This window comes from Giraffa tippelskirchi, chromosome 4 (genome assembly GCF_054371585.1).
Source record: "Giraffa tippelskirchi isolate mGirTip1 chromosome 4, T2T-mGirTip1v1.2.pri, whole genome shotgun sequence".
In the NCBI taxonomy this organism is placed as follows: domain Eukaryota; kingdom Metazoa; phylum Chordata; class Mammalia; order Artiodactyla; family Giraffidae; genus Giraffa; species Giraffa tippelskirchi.
In genome coordinates, this window is record NC_137278.1 from 129,009,346 (window position 1) to 129,029,703 (window position 20,358).

The 20,358-nt window shown below is 50.3% G+C and overlaps 1 protein-coding gene across 2 annotated transcripts; it reads left to right on the top strand.

The window, feature by feature from the left end:
* The first annotated feature begins 10,549 nt into the window (after positions 1-10,549).
* Positions 10,550-19,021, top strand: KRT74 (keratin 74). Of its 2 annotated transcripts, XM_081587352.1 has the most exons (9): positions 10,550-11,020; positions 11,646-11,860; positions 12,311-12,371; positions 12,865-12,960; positions 13,436-13,600; positions 15,027-15,152; positions 16,621-16,841; positions 17,311-17,345; positions 17,825-19,021. In XM_081587352.1, exons 1-9 carry the CDS (start codon positions 10,550-10,552, stop codon positions 18,040-18,042), a joined length of 1,608 nt encoding a protein of 535 aa, XP_081443478.1. In that variant the 3' UTR covers positions 18,043-19,021. The 2 variants fall into 2 exon arrangements, with proteins under 2 accessions (XP_081443478.1, XP_081443479.1); XM_081587353.1 differs by lacking the exon at positions 15,027-15,152.
* The last annotated feature ends 1,337 nt before the right edge of the window (positions 19,022-20,358 follow it).

The window sequence follows — 20,358 nt, forward strand, 5'->3', positions numbered from 1 at the left end:
TGTCCTTGGGGAGCTCACAGTCTGGTGGGGAGAGAAAAAAACAGCAATTAACAAAGAAACACAGGATATGTCAGGCAGTGATGATTTCTGTGAAGAAAAATTACATGGAGTAAGACAAGTGTTCTTTGACGCATGTGTATGTTTCTGTAAGAATGTTTGTTTTCTCAGAAGCAGTTGACACAGTTGCCTTGAACAAGGTGCGTAAGAGCAGAGTCCTCCAGGGCAAGGCCACCTTCCAACGATGAGCCTCGGCTGAGGGTGACCTTCAGGGTGCCTGTGACCCCTTCTCCCCCTTGTCATTCTCCAGCCTCATACTCCAGTCTTTCTTCTTGGAGGCCAGGACTTTTCACACCTCGGGACCTTGGCAAATATAACTTCCAATCTCGAGTGCCCATGCCCCATTTCCTGAAAGCCTGCTTATCCTTGGTGGTCCAGTTGAATTGCCACTTCCTATGGGCAGGTGTTTTCTGGTCCCTCTATCAAGTCATAAAAGCATAAATGAAAAGGAACATTAGAGCTTGTGGCCAATAACTCCTTGAATCCCCCCACTCTCATAGGCCAGCAAACAGAGGCCCAGATGGCTAAGCACTCTGCTCACGTTCACAGCCCTGGTGAGCAGCAGAGGGGGGACCAGGGCCCTGCACATCCATAGCACTGTTCCCGAACCCATATTACAGTTGAGGCTCTATTTTCCTGGTGTCATGTTAGCTGCCCACATGTCTGTCCCCTCCCCTACTCCTCAGAGCCCCGTGTTCTGTTCTGGGGCCCTCAGTCTGGCTCATGGTCAGTACTCAGTGTAATGTTTGTCACAGGTATGCATGGCTCCGTCTCACCCACCTTCACTGGGGAGAAAGAGCTCAGGTAACACACGTGTGTCCTGATGATTTGACATGCAAGTGGCATTACAATTGTGTTAAGAGATTTGTGTCTTACATTCATCCATGTGTATGCTATTTATAGAATTTATTAACCTAATTGAGACACTTCTATCCTGGACATTTGCTAAACTGGATCTGCAGATAGCAGGCATAAGCCAGGACTGTGTCAGGCACATCCTATCTTACGTCTGGCGTCCTGGCTGAGCGCCACATGTTTTGGCTTCAAATCCTGGCTCTTCTAATGGCTGGTTGTGACTGGGTACAAGATCCTGCCCTTGTAAAATGCGGTTGATACAAGCTGGCCTTTGATGAGTGATTTCTGTACGCCAGGTACTACTCTCAACACTTTATATCTGGCAACAATGAATTCTCCCAACAATCCAACAGGTATTGTTGTTATAATGTGAATCTCACTCATGATATGCTGAGGCTCAAAGGGGTAAAATAATCCACCCAATGTCACACAGTAAATGGCAGAGTTGGGGGTCCAGCTCTCAGAGTCCAGTCCATGTTTTCCATGCACAGTGCCTCCATACCTGCCAGAGTCCTCACTGTAGAGGAGAGTTGAGAATATGAAAAGGGATAATGCGAGTAATACAGCATCTGGAATACAGTTTGCAGCCAACAGATGTTAGCTGTTATTATAATAATCACTGTTAATGCGTGTTCACAGGGCCTTTGTGTTTACCAGCTGTGCACTGGTCCATGAGCAGTCAATCCAGAGCAGCACTGTGCCCAGAGACCTGGCTCAGGTGGGCTAAGTGCAGGACCAGGGCAAACACTGGGTCTATTCATTGACACATGGTCCCATTCAGTCACCAACTGCTCATTTCCAAGCAGGAAGAGTAACTCCTTGGTGCTGGTATTTTGTGCCTACACTGCCCTCTGCCATCAGCCCCAGGTACTGCACCTTCCAACCCGGTGGCTCTGGAGGAAAGATTCGTAAAACCAAGAGGGTGTGAGACAACCTTGGTCAGGCTCTGTGCCCACCGCGGAGCTGCCAGCTGGAGGAGATGCTGTTTCGCTCCCTGGCATGCCCAGGCAGGCCCCAGCCTCCGTGTTGCCCAGGCCCTGGCTTCTGTCTCCCCTCCTTCTTTCCCATCCCTCCTTTCACACGACTGAGGGGGTGGGTTGGGGTTGTGGTAGTGCTGGCATTGCCACAGCCTGAATCTCTTTACATCTAGTCAGAGAATTCTAGACCTTCCGACAGCTCTTCCTCGATGGGCTGATCCAGGAGTCCTGGGAGGGAAATCTCCCATCCCTCAACAGTATTGTGCCCTCACCTCACCTGTACTGTATGCAGGCTCCTGTCCCGGCTGCAAGGGGAGCCCTCTGAGACCTCTCACTCTCTAGTGCAGAGGTGCTTGGAGGATGATCTGGGCTTGGAGGCATGGTGAGGCACAGCCAAGGGGCTAGAGAGGAAGGAAGGGATCAGACTGAACACAGTCTAGGAAGGCTTCCTGGAGGAGGTGAAGGGGAAATGACTTGCTGGAGACCAGGAGTGTCTTACAGACTTTTTAAGTCACTGTTGGCAGCTGCTCTGAGGTTTGAGCTGCCCTTTGCCAGCTGCCTCGTTTCCCTTCCAGGGCCGCTACCACTCCCGTTTGTAGGACAAGCCCCTTGCTTAAGGCACCATCCCTCAGCCCTTACACTCACGTTTAGCAAGTGTTGCACAGGCCAGCAGAGACGCGGAGGGTCTCCTCTCCTGCAGACCAATTTCCACCACCTTGCCTCTCCCTCCTCACTTGGTACACATCCACATCACACCACCATGTAGATTTGGTCCTCTTAGAGATTCATCACTGGAATCCCTCCGTCTTACTTCCAACCCATCCATCCTCTCTCTCAGGGATTCCAGATCCTTCTGGCTGAGACAGCAGATGCAGCCCCAAGTTCTAGATTAAAGCTACTCCCAACTCACTGGACCCAAAAGAGTCACAGCTTGGTGACTCCAGGCTGGAGAGGGATCACCCAGTCTGTGAGGACACACGCTGGCAGTCGGCCAGTTGAGAGTTTGTTTCTTTTGCCACTCATTATTACAACTTGGGCAGCTTAATCTCCCTGCTCCTGTTTCCTCATGTGCAAAGTGCTCAGTCACTCAGTCATGTCTGTCTCTTTGTGACCCCATGGATTGTAGCCCACCAGGCTTCTCCATCCATGGGATTTTTCAGGTAAGAATACTGGAGCAGGTCACCATTTCCTCCTCTAGGGGATCGCCCCGACCCAGGGATGAAAACTGCATCTCCTGCATCTCCTGCATTGCAAGGCAGATTCTTTACCACTGAGCCATCAGGAAGGCCCCTCCTCATGTATAAAGTGAAAAAATAAGAGTATTTACTTAGTAGGATTGGTGTGAAGATGAAATGAATTAAAATGTACTCAGCAAGCCCTCACCCAGTGACTCCTCCATGTCTACACCCCAGGCATGACTGTCAGAGTAGCTTCCAGCTCGATTCCAATCCCAGGCTGACAGCTCTTCCCTCACTCTCCTTTGCTCTCCCAGCCCACATTTGTTTCCAGAAGGTTCTCTCCCATGGCTGCTGGTCCCTCTCAGCCCTCTCCTTGGTTCTCCGTTATGATGTGCAGCCCCACTCTTGCCGCATGCTACCCCTCTGTTCCCTTCCCCTTAAGTGGAAGCCAGTGTGCCCAGTCTTCCGTGTTCTCTGGCCCACACTGCAGATCACTCACGTCCTGGTACCACCATTATGTCCAGACATAATATCCCACTTGCTTCAGTGTGGGGCGGCCCATGACAGTGGGGAGAGGGGGCTTGGTCTCGAGGCCTCCTTCTCCACAAGGGCAAGTGGACACAACTCTTGGAAGGGGCTTGGCTGTGGTTTCAGCTCTGGATGGAGAAGCTCACAGGCTGACCCCAGCCTCAGCCCACCCTGCCTGAGCCTCTAAGTCCGTGGCAGGCTTGTATCCTGGGGGATGGAGCTTAGGCCCCTCCTCCCAGCAGTGAGGGGGTTCCCTGTAGCCAACAGGTAACTCATCCCTTCCACCCAGGCTGGTCTCCACTGCGAGGCTGGGGGGTCTCTCCAGCCATAAACACCTTAGGAGTCAGAGTAGGCAGAGAGAGAGAATCAAGAATGAGGCGGCTGTCATGGATTCATGGGGGGCTCAGGCCATGCCCCTGCCTCCGATCCTCCCCCACCCTCTCATCTTCCTCCCTCTCTAGGCTTTGGCTCCTCCCCTCAGGACCAACTCCTTCCTCCCCACCACCCAGGGAGTTAGACAAGCTTCCTTTTCTGAAAACACACACTTATTTCTTATACTTCTTTCTGGACATCCTACTTTCAGATTTTTTCCCCTTTCGGTTCCTGCTCTGCCTGTGGTCATCCTGGCCCCTTGGTGCTCCTGCCCTACCGGGTGTTCCTCCCCTTCTCCCACCCCTCTCCTAACTCCTGCCCCCAGGCTTAGTTACAATGTGGATTCAGGGAAGGGGGGATGGCTATTTCCCCACACCTGAGGCAGGTAGCCCCAGCCCACCACTCCAGCTTCCCCCTACTGGATAGGGTGAGAGTGGGCTGCTCTGTCCTGTTTGGAACAGGTTGCGTGAGGCTCCGACGGGAGATAGAGGGCTTGTCATTAGGACAACTGGCTTAATTACAGCCTGCCTCGCAGCCCGCTTGTTTGCTTTGGAAATGGGCAAAGGAAGAGGCGGATCAAGCATCAGACTTCACAGCCATGATAAAAAGATTAAGGCCTTGCCCCCAGCCTGCCTGTTCTCTTTAAAAAAAAAAAAAAAAAAAAGTCACACCATAAAGAGGTTTGAGGGTTGGAAAAGTATCTTACAAACTTCTTCCAGAAGTGGCTGGGAGTTGCGGGGCAGGGCGGGTGGGGGGGTGGGGGGAGGTCTGAGGTAAGGAGATGGATGAAATAATGGAGGTATGGGGGCTGGTGGTATTTTGAAAAGAGCAAATGAAAGCCAGCGTGTCCTTCCCAGAGCAAGACGGTGCTTGTCTCCACATACCTCAGTGCTTTCGCGCTGAGGAAAGCTCCAGTGATGACTGGGCAGGGGCTGGGGTGGAGTTATAAAGAGTCCAGAGAGCTTTTCTTTCTAAAAAGAGGAGAGACAGAGAACTAAAGCATACTTGATGTCCACCTCAGGACCAGGGGTCTCTCCAGCTGTAAAAGTCTTAGGAGCCAGAGCAAGAGGAGAAAGAGAATCAAAAATGGGGAGCTTAGTGAGGCACATCCAGGAAGTGCTGAATACAAAGGACACTCAGGCTGGGAACAGTGAAAACAGGTCTGCAGTTCCCTAAGTCAGAGGGAAGCGGAGCTGGGCAGGGCTCCCAGTGGAGAGAGGCCAGAGTGGGCAGAGGTGGGAGGAGGGGACCATTACTTACTTTCAGGAGCTCAAAGAGGAAAGATCCAGGGGACTGGAAGTCAGAGTAGAGGCCTGGAGAAGTAGGCTCCAGCTTGAGGGTGGTGGGGAGGAGGCCAGGAGACCTTGATGACCCTTCCCCTAGGAGCAGGAAGAATGCTGGCCAAAGGCTCCAACTCACCTGTATAACACAAGTCTGTCCCTGAGATTTGGGCACGCACCCACGGATGTCCTGAGGGCTGCGAGGGTAATGTCCAGCAATGGTGCCTGGTGAGGGGGCGAGTGGGGGGCCTGAAATCCAGCTGTGCACCCTGGCAAAGGGCTGCATCTGCCCAGAGGAAGGGGCACCTTTTTCTAACTGGCACAAAAGCATCTTAAAGGCACTGCAGCCTCTTGGCTAAACTGCTCCGACATTTGTCTCCTGAGCTGGATGGCAGAGAGAAGGAAGGAGATGCTGGTGCTGAGAAGAAGATGTGGGGAAAGCCCCAGACTCAGAGATGGGGTGTGCGGAGAGATGGGTAGAAAGTTCTATGAGACCAGCTGTGATAAGGAAGCTGCTGCCAGATTTCAGGTCACTGAACAGCCTCTGCTAAGTTTTAATAAACAGAAGCTTACTACACAATGTCCTTTATACTAATGTGGCACCAAGAAGCAGAAATTTTGACCCTGTTGACTGCCTGTCTGGGTTTTCATTCAATACAGTGCCTTATAACAGGACTTGAATATATGACAGTGGAATTGAATTTATATTGGTGCCATCTAGCTATCTGTTTTCTTAATAATCTGGGAAATTCATGTTAATAGGTGTGTGTTGGGGGCAGGAGGCAAGGGAACCGTGGGGATGGTGAGAGGCCAGTGAATTGCTTGACTATGTAAGTTTCAGACTTGGAGAGATGTTCTAACTTCAGGGACCCCCCTAAACTACTAGAGAATTTGATACTATTTACTCTGTGGTGTGGTGGGTAATGGTCAGGCAATCAACTGTCCAGATTTTCCAGAACAGTCCAGGTTGTAACATAGAAAGTCCCATGTCCTACTTAGAAAACCCCTCAGTCCTGGGCAAGCTGGAAGAGCTGGTCACCCTACAAAATGGTCTTTAGCTGCTTCAGTCGTCTGGCCTGGGGTGCTGGTCCTCATCTTTTGTGCCCAGAGTTTCTCCTTTCCCATCTTACAAACATGGGACTTTTGGCTTCAGTCTCTGAACATCCTCTTGCACCCACTGTACCCCAGCCAGGCGCCCAGGTCCCCAGACTGCAGCAGTGAGCTCGACCCAAGCTTCAGTCCCATCTGCTGTTGGACTTGATACCCTAAGACCCAGGGAATTTCACGTCAGGAAGGTGAAGGGTGTTGGGAGAGGGTATGGGGAGAGAAGGAGAAAAGCAGGTGAACTCTTCTTGCTTGTTCTAGTTAACTTTGGATGAGGATGGAAAAACAGCCTCCTTTCAAACTGGTTCAGACAGGCTGAGAATATTTGGTTTCAAGCCTGAGCTCATTTTCAAAAGGAAAGCAGAGAACTCAGCTTCGTGTCCTTTCCATTCTGAGGTGCTGTGGTTTGCCCCCAAGTCTTATTACCCATCAAGCTTCCTTCAAGAATCCGTCAAACTTCTTCTTCTCCCCATTAATTACCTTCTACGAATGCCGGCTTCCTTGACTATGTCTAGGAGTAGTCGAATGGACAATGGATTAGAGAAAAAAGACCTTTGACATCCATTCTCAAATCAATTTGACATGACACCAGTTATGTCCATTTGGGATTATTTGTGGCACTGCTTTCTATTCCCCTCCTGTGTGGGGTGCTCTGCAGACCTCTCCCCTCCAGGAGCCGCTTTAACCAAGATGGCGGGAGATTATGGTGCACATGGGCTCAGCTCCTTCTGGTCTCCCTGGGGTACTTGTCTCCCCGGCACAGTTCTCCTCATGCAACCCAGAGCCTGTTCTTTAATCTAAAGCACACGCTCTGTGAAGTTTCTTCCCTTGAGGACCCTCACATGATTCCACACTATCCTCCGGGAGAAGGGAAATACCTTGGCCTGTTTTGTCATTTTTCTCCTAGCAACCTCTGCTTCCCAAGTCAAACTTTCCCCTACAGTCCACCTGGGATACTCACTGCCTCTGGGATGCTTGTGCATCTATCCACCTTCCCATTCCCAACCCCCACCTTAGGAAGACCAATATATTTTATTCTGATTTATTTTTAAAAGCAGAATTTCAGTAACAGCTTATCTGAATTACTCATTTAAACACAAGGAATTAAACTATAGCAATAACAACAGCAAAACCACTTTCATGTGCTTATATTCTTTCTCCTCCTGTTCAATTTCAATTTCTTAGAAGGAAGGAGAAGATCTTACCTGTTTCTCTTTCGACGTCTAGCTTAGCTTAGAGCAATTCACCAAGTAACGCTCAATTTTCTACTTATTGAATGAACCAATCTCTTCAAGCCTTGGGACACTCATTAGTCCTGTGAACGCAAAGACTGGGGTGTGGACTATGATGAGTAATTGGAGGGTAGCCCGCATGGTAAAGATTGGAACTGTCAGAGATCCTACTGTGTGGTAAAGGCAATTCTCTGCAATTAAATTTCCAAGGAGAGGCCCCTGTGTTTGGCCATGATCGCCACACCGTCGTCAGGAAATTCCCCTCTACCTCCACCCCTTCCTTCTGTGTTACAACCACCACCGTCACGGCCATCACCATCATCACCATCACTAGACTCTTACTGCTCAGCCCCCAGTGCTGGGCCAGGCCCACGCCAGCACTCATTGATTGCTTGTGGAATGAATACAGAGAGTGTGGGGACCCCTAGCCCTACCCCTGGCTCTCCCCAGCCTGTCACTTCTGACATGGATGGGCCCAGTTCATTCTGTAGTGTTTTCCTGGGCACCTGAAACGCTGCTTTTGATCTATTCTAAATCTTCTCCAGCTTTGAAGACCTAGTCTCATGCCTTTCCTGTAAATTCTCTTTTGTTGAGGTCCAGCTCCCCTAACAGATTAGCACTCATACTCCACCAGACAGTGGAGGTGCACCCTTGGCCCAGGAAGAGTCAGATCCCCAGAGTCATGCTGATTTCCCAGTTGGAGCCTCTCAGTGAAGGCCCAGCTATTGGACATTGTAGAATAAAATAGCCCCCATGAAAGTGAGTCTTTTCCTCCCTCTGCCCACCCCTATTTTGGCTGACTTTCTCTCTCAACCTCAGAGTGATGTCTCATCTAGAGCAACCACCTTACATAAGCCCCCATTTCAGGGATAACCTCCCCTTCCTCTCATGTCATCTGCTTATCTCAACAATATAGAGAATCATGAGTATGAGGAACTCAGAGCCGTAGCTGCTGCGCATGCCTCATGCATCAGAAAGTCTTGCATCTATGGCTCTAACTCTCATCTCTATCACATAACAGGATGGTAAAGGTTAGGAATATGGACTTCGAAACTAGACACACTGGAATTCCAGACCCAGCTCTGACTTGCTAGCTGAGTAAATTTGGGCAAGTTCCTTAGCATCCATAATCCTCAGTCTTTAACTGTAGGGTGAATTCAGTAACATGAGGATTAAATTAAAAATCCTTGTCGTGTTCACACAATGTCTGGCACATGTGATGTGACCAATCAACATTGATTCTTTTTGTTACCACAACAGATACTGTTGCTGCCACCACTGCTACCATTACTGCGATTAATATCTCAACCCCCCACTGCCTGGGAGCTCCTAGTCCATCACCCTGCCACAAGTAATTGAAGCCCAGCCTTCCAGAGGTCCTTAACTCCCCAGCACACCTCCAATCCTTTGTTCCCAACTTTTCATATTCCAGAGCTTTAACCCAAGGTTAAGTTCTTTGCATAGATTCCTCTCATTGGTCTGCAGGCTCCTTGGGGGCTGGGACCAGATGATAGCCGCCTCTGGTCAAGGGGTTTACACTATTTGTTGACATTCATTCAACAGCACTTGCAATCTGGTTTAGAAAACCACAAGAAACCACTTCAGTTACGACTTAGCACACATGCCCTAGGGCTAGGCCCTGCCAAGAAGGATGGGAGACAGGGACCTTGGAGAAGCTTCCACCTCTGCCTCTGGGGCTGTGCGGAGAACTTCATGAGAGGAAACCCTCAGAGGAAGCTGTCCAGGGCTATGCACATCCTGCTGTTCCGCTCATACACTCCCCCTTCCCAGCTGTGGAGCAGCTGTCTGCTATCACCGGCTTCAAATGAGTCAAGGCTCCTGAATTTCATTATTGGAAAATTGGTCAGAGTCAGAGCTAGGAGATGCCTGCTTTTGGAGTAATTTGTAAACATTTACCTCCACCAGGGCTCCCTGAGCTACAAAAAGCTGGTCTCACCTGACGCAAAATTGAATGGTTTCCTAAAGTGATCAAGAAAGGAGCAGAACAGTTACCTTGACTCCAGAGTGAGACCCATGGGCTCCAGTGCCTTGGTCACTGGGCTTGGAACATGTCCCCAGGGAGCGCTAGGGGAGACGTTCTCCCCAGGGGAGTCAATGGCCCACCTTCAAGCCTGCTTCATGGCTCATCTCCTAGGATGCAGCAGATAACCTTGTCCAGGAGAAAAAATTCAGCTGCAGAAACTACCAGCTGCCTGAAAAGATTCTGTCTGTTGAGAAGGCAACGTCAAGGTAATCGCCACCCAGTCCCTCCCTGCCCAGTACAGAAATGTCCAGACAGTCCCCTGCTGGGTGGCATGCAGACTCCATGTGGTCATTTCCACTACCTTCCTGGGGTCCATTCCGTTACTAGACAGCTGTGGTTCTTACAGTGACCCAGAGAATGAGCCCTGGAACTTCTTTCTTGGACTTAGATCTTTGAAGACATGCATCATATCCTTTGAATTTCATCTTCTCTGGTGCAAACACCCCAGTACCTTAACAGGACCAGCAAAGAGAGGGATAGGTTCTCTAGGGCAGAAACCTGGGGTTTTCTGATGAGCTTTCTCTGGACAAAGCCCAGCATTTCCCCTGCTCTTTACTGATAGATAAGCAAGAAAGAGCAGCCCTGAAAAAAATTAAGCTAGGAGATCTCTGAAGGGGATAACTCTCCAGGCCCCTAATTAGGAGCACAGATAAATGCCTGATTAGACCACTCCAGTATGCAAGGACAGCATATTCTGCTCACTATCAGAAGCACTTTGTTGCTGCAAAGGGCTTGGAGATGTCTGTTCCACAAATTGCCCATGGCCTCAGGACCTTCAGCAGGGAGAAAGGAGATAGAGGAGAAACACCCTTTTCCGGTGTTCAGGGATGGACAGAATAAAAGGGAGCAGTGCTCTGGGTGCCCCATCAAAAGTTCTCTCTCCATTGGTGACTCCAGCTCTGCCACCTCCATCTCTGCCACCATGAGCCAGCAACTGAACATCAAGTCTGGTGGTGACAAGGGGGGCTTCAGTGGGCACTCGGCGGTGGTGCTGAGGAAGGTTGGGGGCAGCACGGCTTCTCACTATGCACCCAGCAAAGGAGCTGGTGCTGCCTTTGGAAGCCGAAGCCTCTACAGTCTCAGAGGGAATCTCTGTATTCCCCCCAAGGTGGCTGGCAGCAGTGTTCGGACTGGAAGTTACAACTTCAGGCTTGGCTCTGGGTATCGCGGGGGCCGGGCTAGCGGCTTTGCCGGCAGTATGTTTGGCAGTGTGGTCCTGGGGCCTGTGTGCCCATCCATGTGCCCACTTGGGGGCATCCAGCAGGTAATGGTCAACAAGAGCCTCCTGGCTCCCCTCAATGTGGAGCTGGACCCGGAGATCCAGAAGGTGCGCACGCAGGAGCGGGAGCAGATCATGGCCCTGAACAACAAGTTCGCCTCCTTCATTGACAAGGTGGGTCTCCCAGGTGGATAAGACAGTCCAGTGAGTTGTGAGTGATCCCTTTATGCCTGGCAGTGCACAGGGCACTGTGGATGGAAAGGTTGCTGCTGGACCTCATGAAGGGCTCCATGATCATGGCACGACCTGAGAGCTAGATAGCACGAAGGAATAAATGAATGTGTTGTTTGCTTTTACAGAGAAAGGTGGAAATTTTGGTAAAGGGTAGCCATACCTTGAGGAAGAATTGATGGGAATCTGGAGGTCAACTGGACCTCTAGCCCTTCAAGGCAGATGGAGGGCTGATAGAATCAGCACTATTCAGAGGTAAGGGCTCATGGTACAGAAGAAACACTTAGCTGAGACAGAGGAAACACTTAGCTGAGACAGAGGAAAAGCATCTCCTGGGGTTGGGTCAGGCAACAGAAGCCGGCTGTGGAATCTCCTTCTTCAGTGAGTTTTCAGTGACTAGTTTTGCCTGAAAGGCTACAGAATGAACCCTTGTAAAGGGTCTTGTTTGCATGGAATTCCATGAGTGGAGAGTCAGGACTGGAGCCAAATGTCTTTAGAAAAATCTGTATAACCTGGTAGGGTCAATGGTGTTTTTCCACGGGACTTGGTAGCATCCATCTAATTCCAGGTGAGGTTCCTAGAGCAGCAGAACCAGGTGCTGGGGACCAAGTGGGAGCTGCTGCAGCAACTGGACCTGAACAACTGTAGGAAAAACCTGGAGCCCATCCTTGAGGGCTACATTGGCAACCTGCAGAAGCAGTTGGAGATGCTGTCCGGGGACCGGGTGAGGCTGGACTCGGAGTTGAAGGGCACGCGGGACCTGGTGGAGGACTACAAGAAGCGGTGAGTGGGTCCAGCCAAGGTCATGGGTCATGTTCCCAGAGGCTCCTGCAATCATCCAATCTCTGTACCACTTGTTACGAGGGGAGGGAGCAAGCATCTGGGTCAAGGGCTCACACCCCTCCTCTGACTGTGAAGGAAGGACCACCCCTATTTGATGAGAACTTCCTACCTGGTTGATGGGAAGGAGTTCCTTTGCTCATTGATCCACCAATGGGTTCAGTGACTGGTTTGGGGCACCTGGATATTTTCCTAGGGTCCAGGGAATGGAATGTTAATGAGGCAATTCAGGGACACAGGACTGCCACCACCAGCCCCTGCAGTGCTCCAGCAGATCCTGTGGATCTGTAGATACAGCAGATCTGTATACCAGCACTTGTCTGGTCAGTGTGAAGAGGGAGTCATATGGCCAAGGGGATTGAGACCTCCGCTGTCTTCTCTCCTTGCCCATAGGTATGAGGTGCAGATTAATCAGCGCACAGCAGCTGAGAACGATTTTGTGGTGCTCAAGAAGGTAAGAGAGAGAAGAGCCTATGGACTCTGTTTTCTCTCGAATCCCCATCCTAACCAACCCTACCCGGGACTCCAGCCTTGGCCTTCTTCTGGGGAGGGGTTGGTACCTGAATGGAGATGGAGTCATATTCTGGCCTCTAGCAAGGTGGAGAGGACACACGCCTAGGATATGGGAAGAGACAGATAGGAGACAATCATGGTCTGGGAATTGGAAACCTCTGGCTCAGCTCAGACTGCCCGTGTGACTTGAGGAAACTCATTCTACTTCTCTGGGCTTCATTTTCTCCAGGTGTAACAGAAAAAGAGCAGCCCCCACTTCTTTATTTATCCCCAAAGATGCATAGGAGAGAAAGGCAATATTGAGGGCTTTTATTCACCAACCTGCTTCCCTTGGTGGGCAAAAGATAGGAAGTTAATTGACTCTGAGGGCAAGAACAGGGCACCTGGTGCGACGTGGGTGATATTGACCAATGGCTCTGGGTGCCTCTCGGCAGGATGCGGATGCAGCCTACATGGTCAAGGTGGAGCTCCAGGCCAAAGTGGACTCTCTGGACAAAGATATCAAGTTCCTTAAGTGTCTGTACAATGCGGTGAGGACACCCCTCCCCCTCCCCTACCCCACTTCTTTCCAGCTGAGAGATTCCCTGGCTCTTTCAGGGAGATGCTAATAAGAAGGATTTAGGATAAACAGAATTAAGAGTGTTTTGATGGGAAGGTGCAAAACCATGCACTGGGAGGCCATGAAAGTGTAGGATTCTGGTCCCTAGAAGCCACACAGGAAAAAATCTTATGGGGACTGTGATAATGACCTTGGCAGCAGGCAGGTAAAAATGACACCATGAGGTCCTACTGAAGCACAGATTCCTGATACTGTGAATTGCAAGAAGTGCCTCCCATGGCCTGCTACCCACATGAGGTGTATCCTGCTGTGTGAACCTTTTCCTTGGCTCCAGCAGGCATTTCTTCTCTCTACTTTGGCCCATTCTGCCAGGCGCCACAGGCCCAGAAGTCTGATGGGCAGAGGAGAGAGAAGGACCCTAACTCTGTCCTCACCTCTCAACTCAGGAGGTAGCCCAGATCCAGACTCACACCAGCGAGACCTCTGTCATCCTGTCGATGGACAACAACCGTGACCTGGACTTGGACAGCATCATTACCGAGGTCCGAGCCCAGTACGAGGACATCGCCCTGAAGAGCAAGGCTGAGGCTGAGGCGCTGTACCAGAGCAAGGTGAGGACCAATTGGGTCTCCCTCCTCCACCAGCCTTCCTTTCCTGGGAAGGGACACCTCCATCAATGGATGTGAGACATTCCTTTGTAGATGAGTTGAATGAAAGAAGGGTTATAATCAATGCCATAGTGACATTCTACTCAAAAAGAATTCTTGGCAAAAATTATTATCAAAAATAAGCCATAAAACTGGGTAGGCATTTCCAACAGAGAGGGACAGGCCATCCTCTGATGGAGGAACAAAGTGAGCTGCTCTTGCTATAAAACAGGGATTAGGTCATGTCACCATGGGAAAGAGGGAGAGTAATAAATATGGAGGAGAGTAGCTATGGGTGACCTATAGTGGGACAGAGAGTGAAGAAGAAGATGTCATGAGCTTCCCTCTGATCAGTGTGGAAGGACTTCCAAGAAGAAAAGGTGGGATTCTAGGAGCATTCTGGGGGATGGCAGTTATGCTTTGAAGTAAAACTCTTCTGGGCTGTCACTGAGAAGACTCTTTACCTGGGCACCCTATGGGGCTTCACACCTCCCAGCTTTCTTGGCCATTAAATCCCACCAACAGCAAGGACCACAGGTTCCTTGTTACCTGTCCAGGGCTGTGTCATCCTCTCTTTTCTGAAGGACTGGCCAAGGGTGAGGGGAAGATCTGAGCTACGAGTCCTGAGCCAACAAGTCTACCACCTCCAGTGTACATGCATGCGGTCCTTAGCCCTGGCCCTTCACCCGTCATTAAGAAAGGATTGTAGGAGAGTGTAAGTTTCATGGGACCAGGGACCTCACCTATGCTGCTCACCTCTGTATCCCTAGTACCTAGAACAGAACCTGGCCTTTAAAGGATTCCTCTATAAAGAGGTGCTAAATCAATGGAGAGGTTCAGAACTCTTCTATTTTGGAAAGTGAAAGTGTTAGTCACTCAGTCATGTCCAACTCTTTGATATCCCATGGACTGTAGCCCTCCAGGCTCCTCTGTCCATGGAATTTTCCAGGCAAGAATACGAGATTGGGTAGTCATTCCATTCTCCAGGGGATCTTCCTCACCCGAGGATCAAACCTGGTCTCCTGCATTGCAGGTGGATTCTTTACCAACTGAGCCACCAGGGAAGCCCTATTTACTTTGGAAGTCCTTAATACATGCAAACCGCATTTTCCCTTTATCCACCCCCAGAAAAGATTAGTCAGGGAGATGAGAAAGGAGGATAGGTCCAGCAAATAGATTTCTGCTTAGAGAAACAGGTGGACTTCTTGGTCAGAATCAGCTCCAAACACCTGGAAGGATAACCCAGGTCTTGGCTCCATCACCTCCTGCTGCAGAGCTATCTCCCCTGGCTCGCTCCAATGTGGCAGGGTTTGCTCAGGACACTTTCTCTGCCTTGAGTGGTGGGGGATATGGGGGGAGTCCTGTCTCAACACCAACTTCTTGTCTCCAGATCCAGGAGCTGCAGCTGGCAGCCGGCCGGCACGGGGACGACCTCAAACACACTAAGAACGAGATGTCGGAACTGAACCGGCTCATCCAGAGGATCCGCTGTGAGACTGCAAATGTGAAGAAGCAGGTGGGCAGCAAGCCCGCAGAGAGCACGGAGGCTGGACTTCACCCTCTGTGATGGAGAGACTGGAGCCCATCCTTGAGTGAAAAGCAGATGTCCCCTGCCTGACTTGGGACTCTCTGGACCATCAGTGGTCCCTCTTCCTCGCCATACCTTGGGACCCGTACACTCCGAGCTGGCACCCTGCTCAGAACTGGAGGGCCCTTGCACTTATTTCACCTTTCTCTCACAGTTCAGATAAGGAAACTGGGCTGGAGAGAGGAAAGGACTCTCCCAGGGTGTCCAGCTGGTTATTAGGATTGGAATTCAGGTTTCCTCTTTCTTTTTTCCATCTTTCTCAGGCCTTTTCTGTGTGCAATAAACCTGCCCCATGTCCCCTGGGGTATGCCCCCACAAGGGCAGGTCCCACACCGCTTTCTCCCACTGGACACTCAGTACATGTAGGGTTTGGGGGGCCTCTCCTTGGGACCCTCAGTGGCCAAGGTAAGGTCCTCCTCTAACTGCTCTCACTGGGTGACCAGTGAGGATGATAGCAGATGAAGATGTTCTGGGTTGTCTGCCCTGTACCCATTGCCTTTCCAGCTGGGGGACTCTGTCTTGTCTGAAAGCAGAAAAACATCATATCTCTGGGGAGATGATTTTAAGGGGGTAGGGAATCCTTCCCCACTTGACCTTGGCAGGTCAACTCTGCCAGTGATAGAACTGCCAAACCTGGAAGAGCTGAGCCGGCTCTCCTTCCTGCACCCCTGCAGCCTTCCAAGCCGGGTGATGTGGGAAATACGGGGCCTGCTTTCCAACTCGACACGTGGCTGATTCACGAACTCTATGAGGACCATTTCTCTTCCTGGTAGTATTTGCCATCACAGTGCTGCTGGATGTTTTTCAGGACCCAAATGCTCTGTCTGAGGTCATGGATATAACCCCAGGCCCTTAACCTCTTGCTGTATGGGAAGGCTCCCCTAATCCATTCCGGCCAGACTTGGGGAGCATTTAGACAGACCCTCCCTGCAGAGTGCTAGAATAGTCCAGAGATGTACACTCTTGGGTGCTAATGGGTAGGAAGGGTCCCTGCTGGGAGACGTCCTGTAGGTAGCACTCCGATCACAGAGGTGCCTTGGCTCACTGTCAGATTCTTGGAGGCTCCAGGTTGGTATCTCAGTGTGATTCTCCAGGACAAGGTGGACTTGAAACCGACAGCCACTGGTTTAAACCTCAGGCACTAGACAACTTGCAAACATCCAAGTCTCTTCTTGCCGTCCTGAAATGCAACTGCTCTGACAGCTTTTCACAGGCCTTTAAATACCCTTCTACAAAAGAAAATAGAGGCGACTCAGATACTGTGTTGGCTCTGCAGCAATTACTCGCTACCACCTTGGACCTCATCTGGAAAGTGAGGGGGTTTGGGACCTAACCGTTAAGATCTAAACATTATTCTGGGTTCCGATGGCCTTCCTATCCATCCTTTGCTTTTCAGTGTGCCAATCTGGAGACGGCCATTGCCGATGCAGAGCAGCGGGGAGACAGTGCCCTGAAGGATGCCCGGACCAAGCTGGATGAGTTGGAAGGTGCGATGCACCAGGCCAAGGAGGAGTTGGCCCGGATGCTGCGTGAGTACCAGGAGCTCATGAGCCTGAAGCTGGCCTTGGACATGGAGATCGCCACCTACCGGAAGCTGCTGGAGGGCGAGGAGTGCCGGTGAGCGGGGCAAGGGAGATGCCACGGTTGGGGGGAGTGGGGAGGAAATGTGGGTGGCTCCCTGCTGGGCCAAGGGACCATTTGGGAGGTAAAAGAGGAAAGACAGCAGTGCTCGTGACATGAGCACACAAGGGGGCTGTTTGTTGATTGAGCTCAGCTTCCTGCAAGAGGAGGTCAGATATGAACCATGAAGCACAAGTGGTTGGGTGGTGGTGTGAAAAGAGGCAGTGGGGTCAGACAGACCTGGCTTTAATCACTCGCTTTGCCATATGTCAGCTATATGGTCCTGGTATCTGTAAATTTTATTTATTTGCTCATCTATAAATGAGGATTGTAATCTCCACCTCAGAGGTTGTTTCAAGGATGAATTCAAATGATAGGCATATAAAAGTAGGAACCTATCAAAAGGCTCAGCCGAATCTAGACACCTCTCTGAGGTTTTATCCTTCTCTAACTTTCTGTCTTACAGGATGTCTGGGGAGAATCCCTCCTCTGTGAGCATTTGTGAGTATCCCCGAGGGACGGGTCGAGTTGGGGATTCTGACTGGATGGGAAAGCTGGGGACCACAAGATAATGTGATACCACTTCCAATCATTGTCTCCCCTCATGTGGGGGCTCCTAGTACTGTCTCAGGAAGGTTCTCTGGCTTCAAAGGAAGCCTATTTGCCTTCTGTCCCAGGGAATCAGTGACTGAAGTCATGCCAACCCCATTTCCTTCCCGTGTCTCTCTCCTGGGCATCGTCATCACAAGAAGGGGTTGAGAATACGGACCTGTGAGACAAATGGTCCTAGACTGTCTAGGAGGGCAGGGACCATTCTGTCCCGAGTTGTCCTCACCTCACACAGAGCTCGCGGTGTAACTGGGTCTCGACCCATCCTTGTGGTGTTTTTTGACTGCCGAGGGCCGCTGTGGGATGAAGGAGGTGGCTCGCTGAGTGATGCGCTCATCCTTCTTCCTCTGTTCTGGGCCCTTCCACCACAGCCGTCATCAGCAGCAGTGCAAGCAGCTTCGGCTACCACCCTGGCTCCTCGGCCAGCACTGACCTCGGGGCCACCACCATGGCCAGCACAGTGACCAGCAGCTCCAGCAGCACCCGAAGTGGGCAGACCAGGGCCAAAGGGGCACTAGTGGGAGACCCCAGGGACTCCCAAGACAAGAGCGCCCCAGTCAGTGGCCGGGCAAGGAAAGCGGCCCGGTAAAGCCCATCAGCTTTAAGGGTTCTCTCAGTTCCTGGGAAAAGAGATGCTCTTGCCGCTGCCACCTCACATGGAGATGTCTGCCACACCCCTTCTCTCCCCAGAGTCCTAGACCACCTGTGGTACATGTGGCCACCCACATGCACTGTGGCCTGTCTCACTGTCAAGTTCTGGTTGGCCTCATCCTCTCCTGTTTTCAGGTCCCATCTGGAATTTGTGATTTCCTTTTTCCCTGCTGCCCTCAGCTGCTAGGAGGCTTATGGACAAAAGCTATAATTATCTTCTTGCCCCTAGAACATCCCTAGAGAGAGAGGACAGGAGGGAGGAAAGAGAGAGGAAGAGGGCGAAGGAGGGCAGGATAGTTTTCTCTATGCTTCGGTGGAGTCAGCAGTTGTCCGAAGGCTTACTTTGCAACACAGAGGTGATAGCAACTCCTATATGTTAAGCACCAACTACATCTATTGCCTTTAATTCTCATCCAATCATGCAAAGTAGATGCAATGAGCATCCTCAGGACAGAAGAACCATCACCCCCTCCCCCACCATCCTCTGAGTGGCTGTGGAACTTGCCCCCTTCACTCCCTGGGTGCTAGGGTCAGGAGTTGAGCCCAGGCCTGGTTGACTCCAGGGTTCATGTGCTTTTACATGCCATTCTCTCTTTAATGAAGGGAATGTCATACTCACTATTATTTTGATCAGGGCAGCAGACTTAAGTTGCCTTTCTGTCAGTGGATATGTGTTTATCTTTGGGTCTCTCTCTGGGGCTGTGTCCTGCAGTAGCTTCTGATTCTCAATTCCTGCTGCTAGGAGCTGTATTCAGTGAGGGAAGCTTGCTTTGTCTCTGGTGGTACCACCCAGCCCAGAAGTCCTGGCTCTTGTTGTAAATATTCCTAAGGATGGAGACACCCAGTTCCTCCTTGCCTTGACTGAAGGATTCTGAATTTCTGCCATATGTTCAATAAACTGTCCTTGAGTAATGTCCGAGGTGCATGCCTTTCAATGTTTCAATTTCTCCAAACTGCCCATCTCTGATGATGATACACTCCATCTCACTCATGGGCACAAGACTTTCAGGAACCTGGAGGCTGCTCTGGAGGTGAACTCAGACCAATGGGAGAAACAGACACACACACAAAGTCACGCACTCATACAAATCAGGGAAGGGCAGCCCAGTGCAGCAATGCAGAGAAGTGATCAGAACAGGGAAGCTAAGCAACGAAGGCTTCCTGGAGGAAGAGAGTTTAATCAAATAACTAGAAAAGTGAGAGTATAGATTCTTAAAAAGAATTTAAAGCACACCATCACAGTAAGTTTTGGCTTAGGTTTTGTGTGCTGGTTTTGTTGGTTGGTGGGTGGTGTGGGTGGGAGGTGAACAGATTTGGCAGTAGATTCTTAGATATGGCATCAAAAGCCCAGGCAACCAAAGAGAACATACAGAAATTGGACTTCACCAAAATTAAAAATTTGTACACATCAAAAGGCATTACCAAGAAAGTGAGAAGATAATTTACAGAATGAGAGAAAATATTTGCAAATCACGTATCTGATTAGGGTCTAGTACCCAAAACATTGCTTTTGAACTGTGGTGTTGGAGAAGACTCTTGAGAGTCCCTTGGACTGCAAGGAGATCCAAACAGTCCCTCCTAAAGGAGATCAGTCCTGGGTGTTCATCGGAAGGACTGATGTTGAAGCTGAAACTCCAATACTTTGGCCACCTCATGTGAAGAGCTGACTCATTTGAAAAGACCCTGATGCTGGGAAAGATTGAAGGCAGGACGAGAAGGGGACGACAGAGGATGAGATGGTTCGATGGCATCACCGACTCAATGGACATGAGTTTGGGTAAACTCCGGGAGTTGGTGATGGACAGGGAGGCCTGGCGTGCTGCAGTCCATGGGGTCACAAAGAGTCGGACATGACTGAGTGACTGAACTGAACCCAAAACATATAAAGAACTTTGACATCTCAATAACAAGAAGACAACCCAATTTAAAAATGAGCAGAGGAGTCTAATGGACCTTTCTTCAGAGAAGATACACAAATGGCCAACAAGCACATGAAAAGATTCTCAACATTATTAATCATCAGGAAATGCAAATCCAAACCACAAAGTGGTACCACTTCACATCCACGAGGATAATTGTAATAAAAAATAATAGAAAATGAAAACTGTTAATGAGCTATATGTGAGACCAAACACTCTAAAACTCCTAAAGGAAAACATAGGCAGAACACTTTCTGACATAAAATGCATAAATTGCAGCAATATCTTATTTGATCCATCTCCCAGAATAATGGAAATAAAAACAAACAAATGGG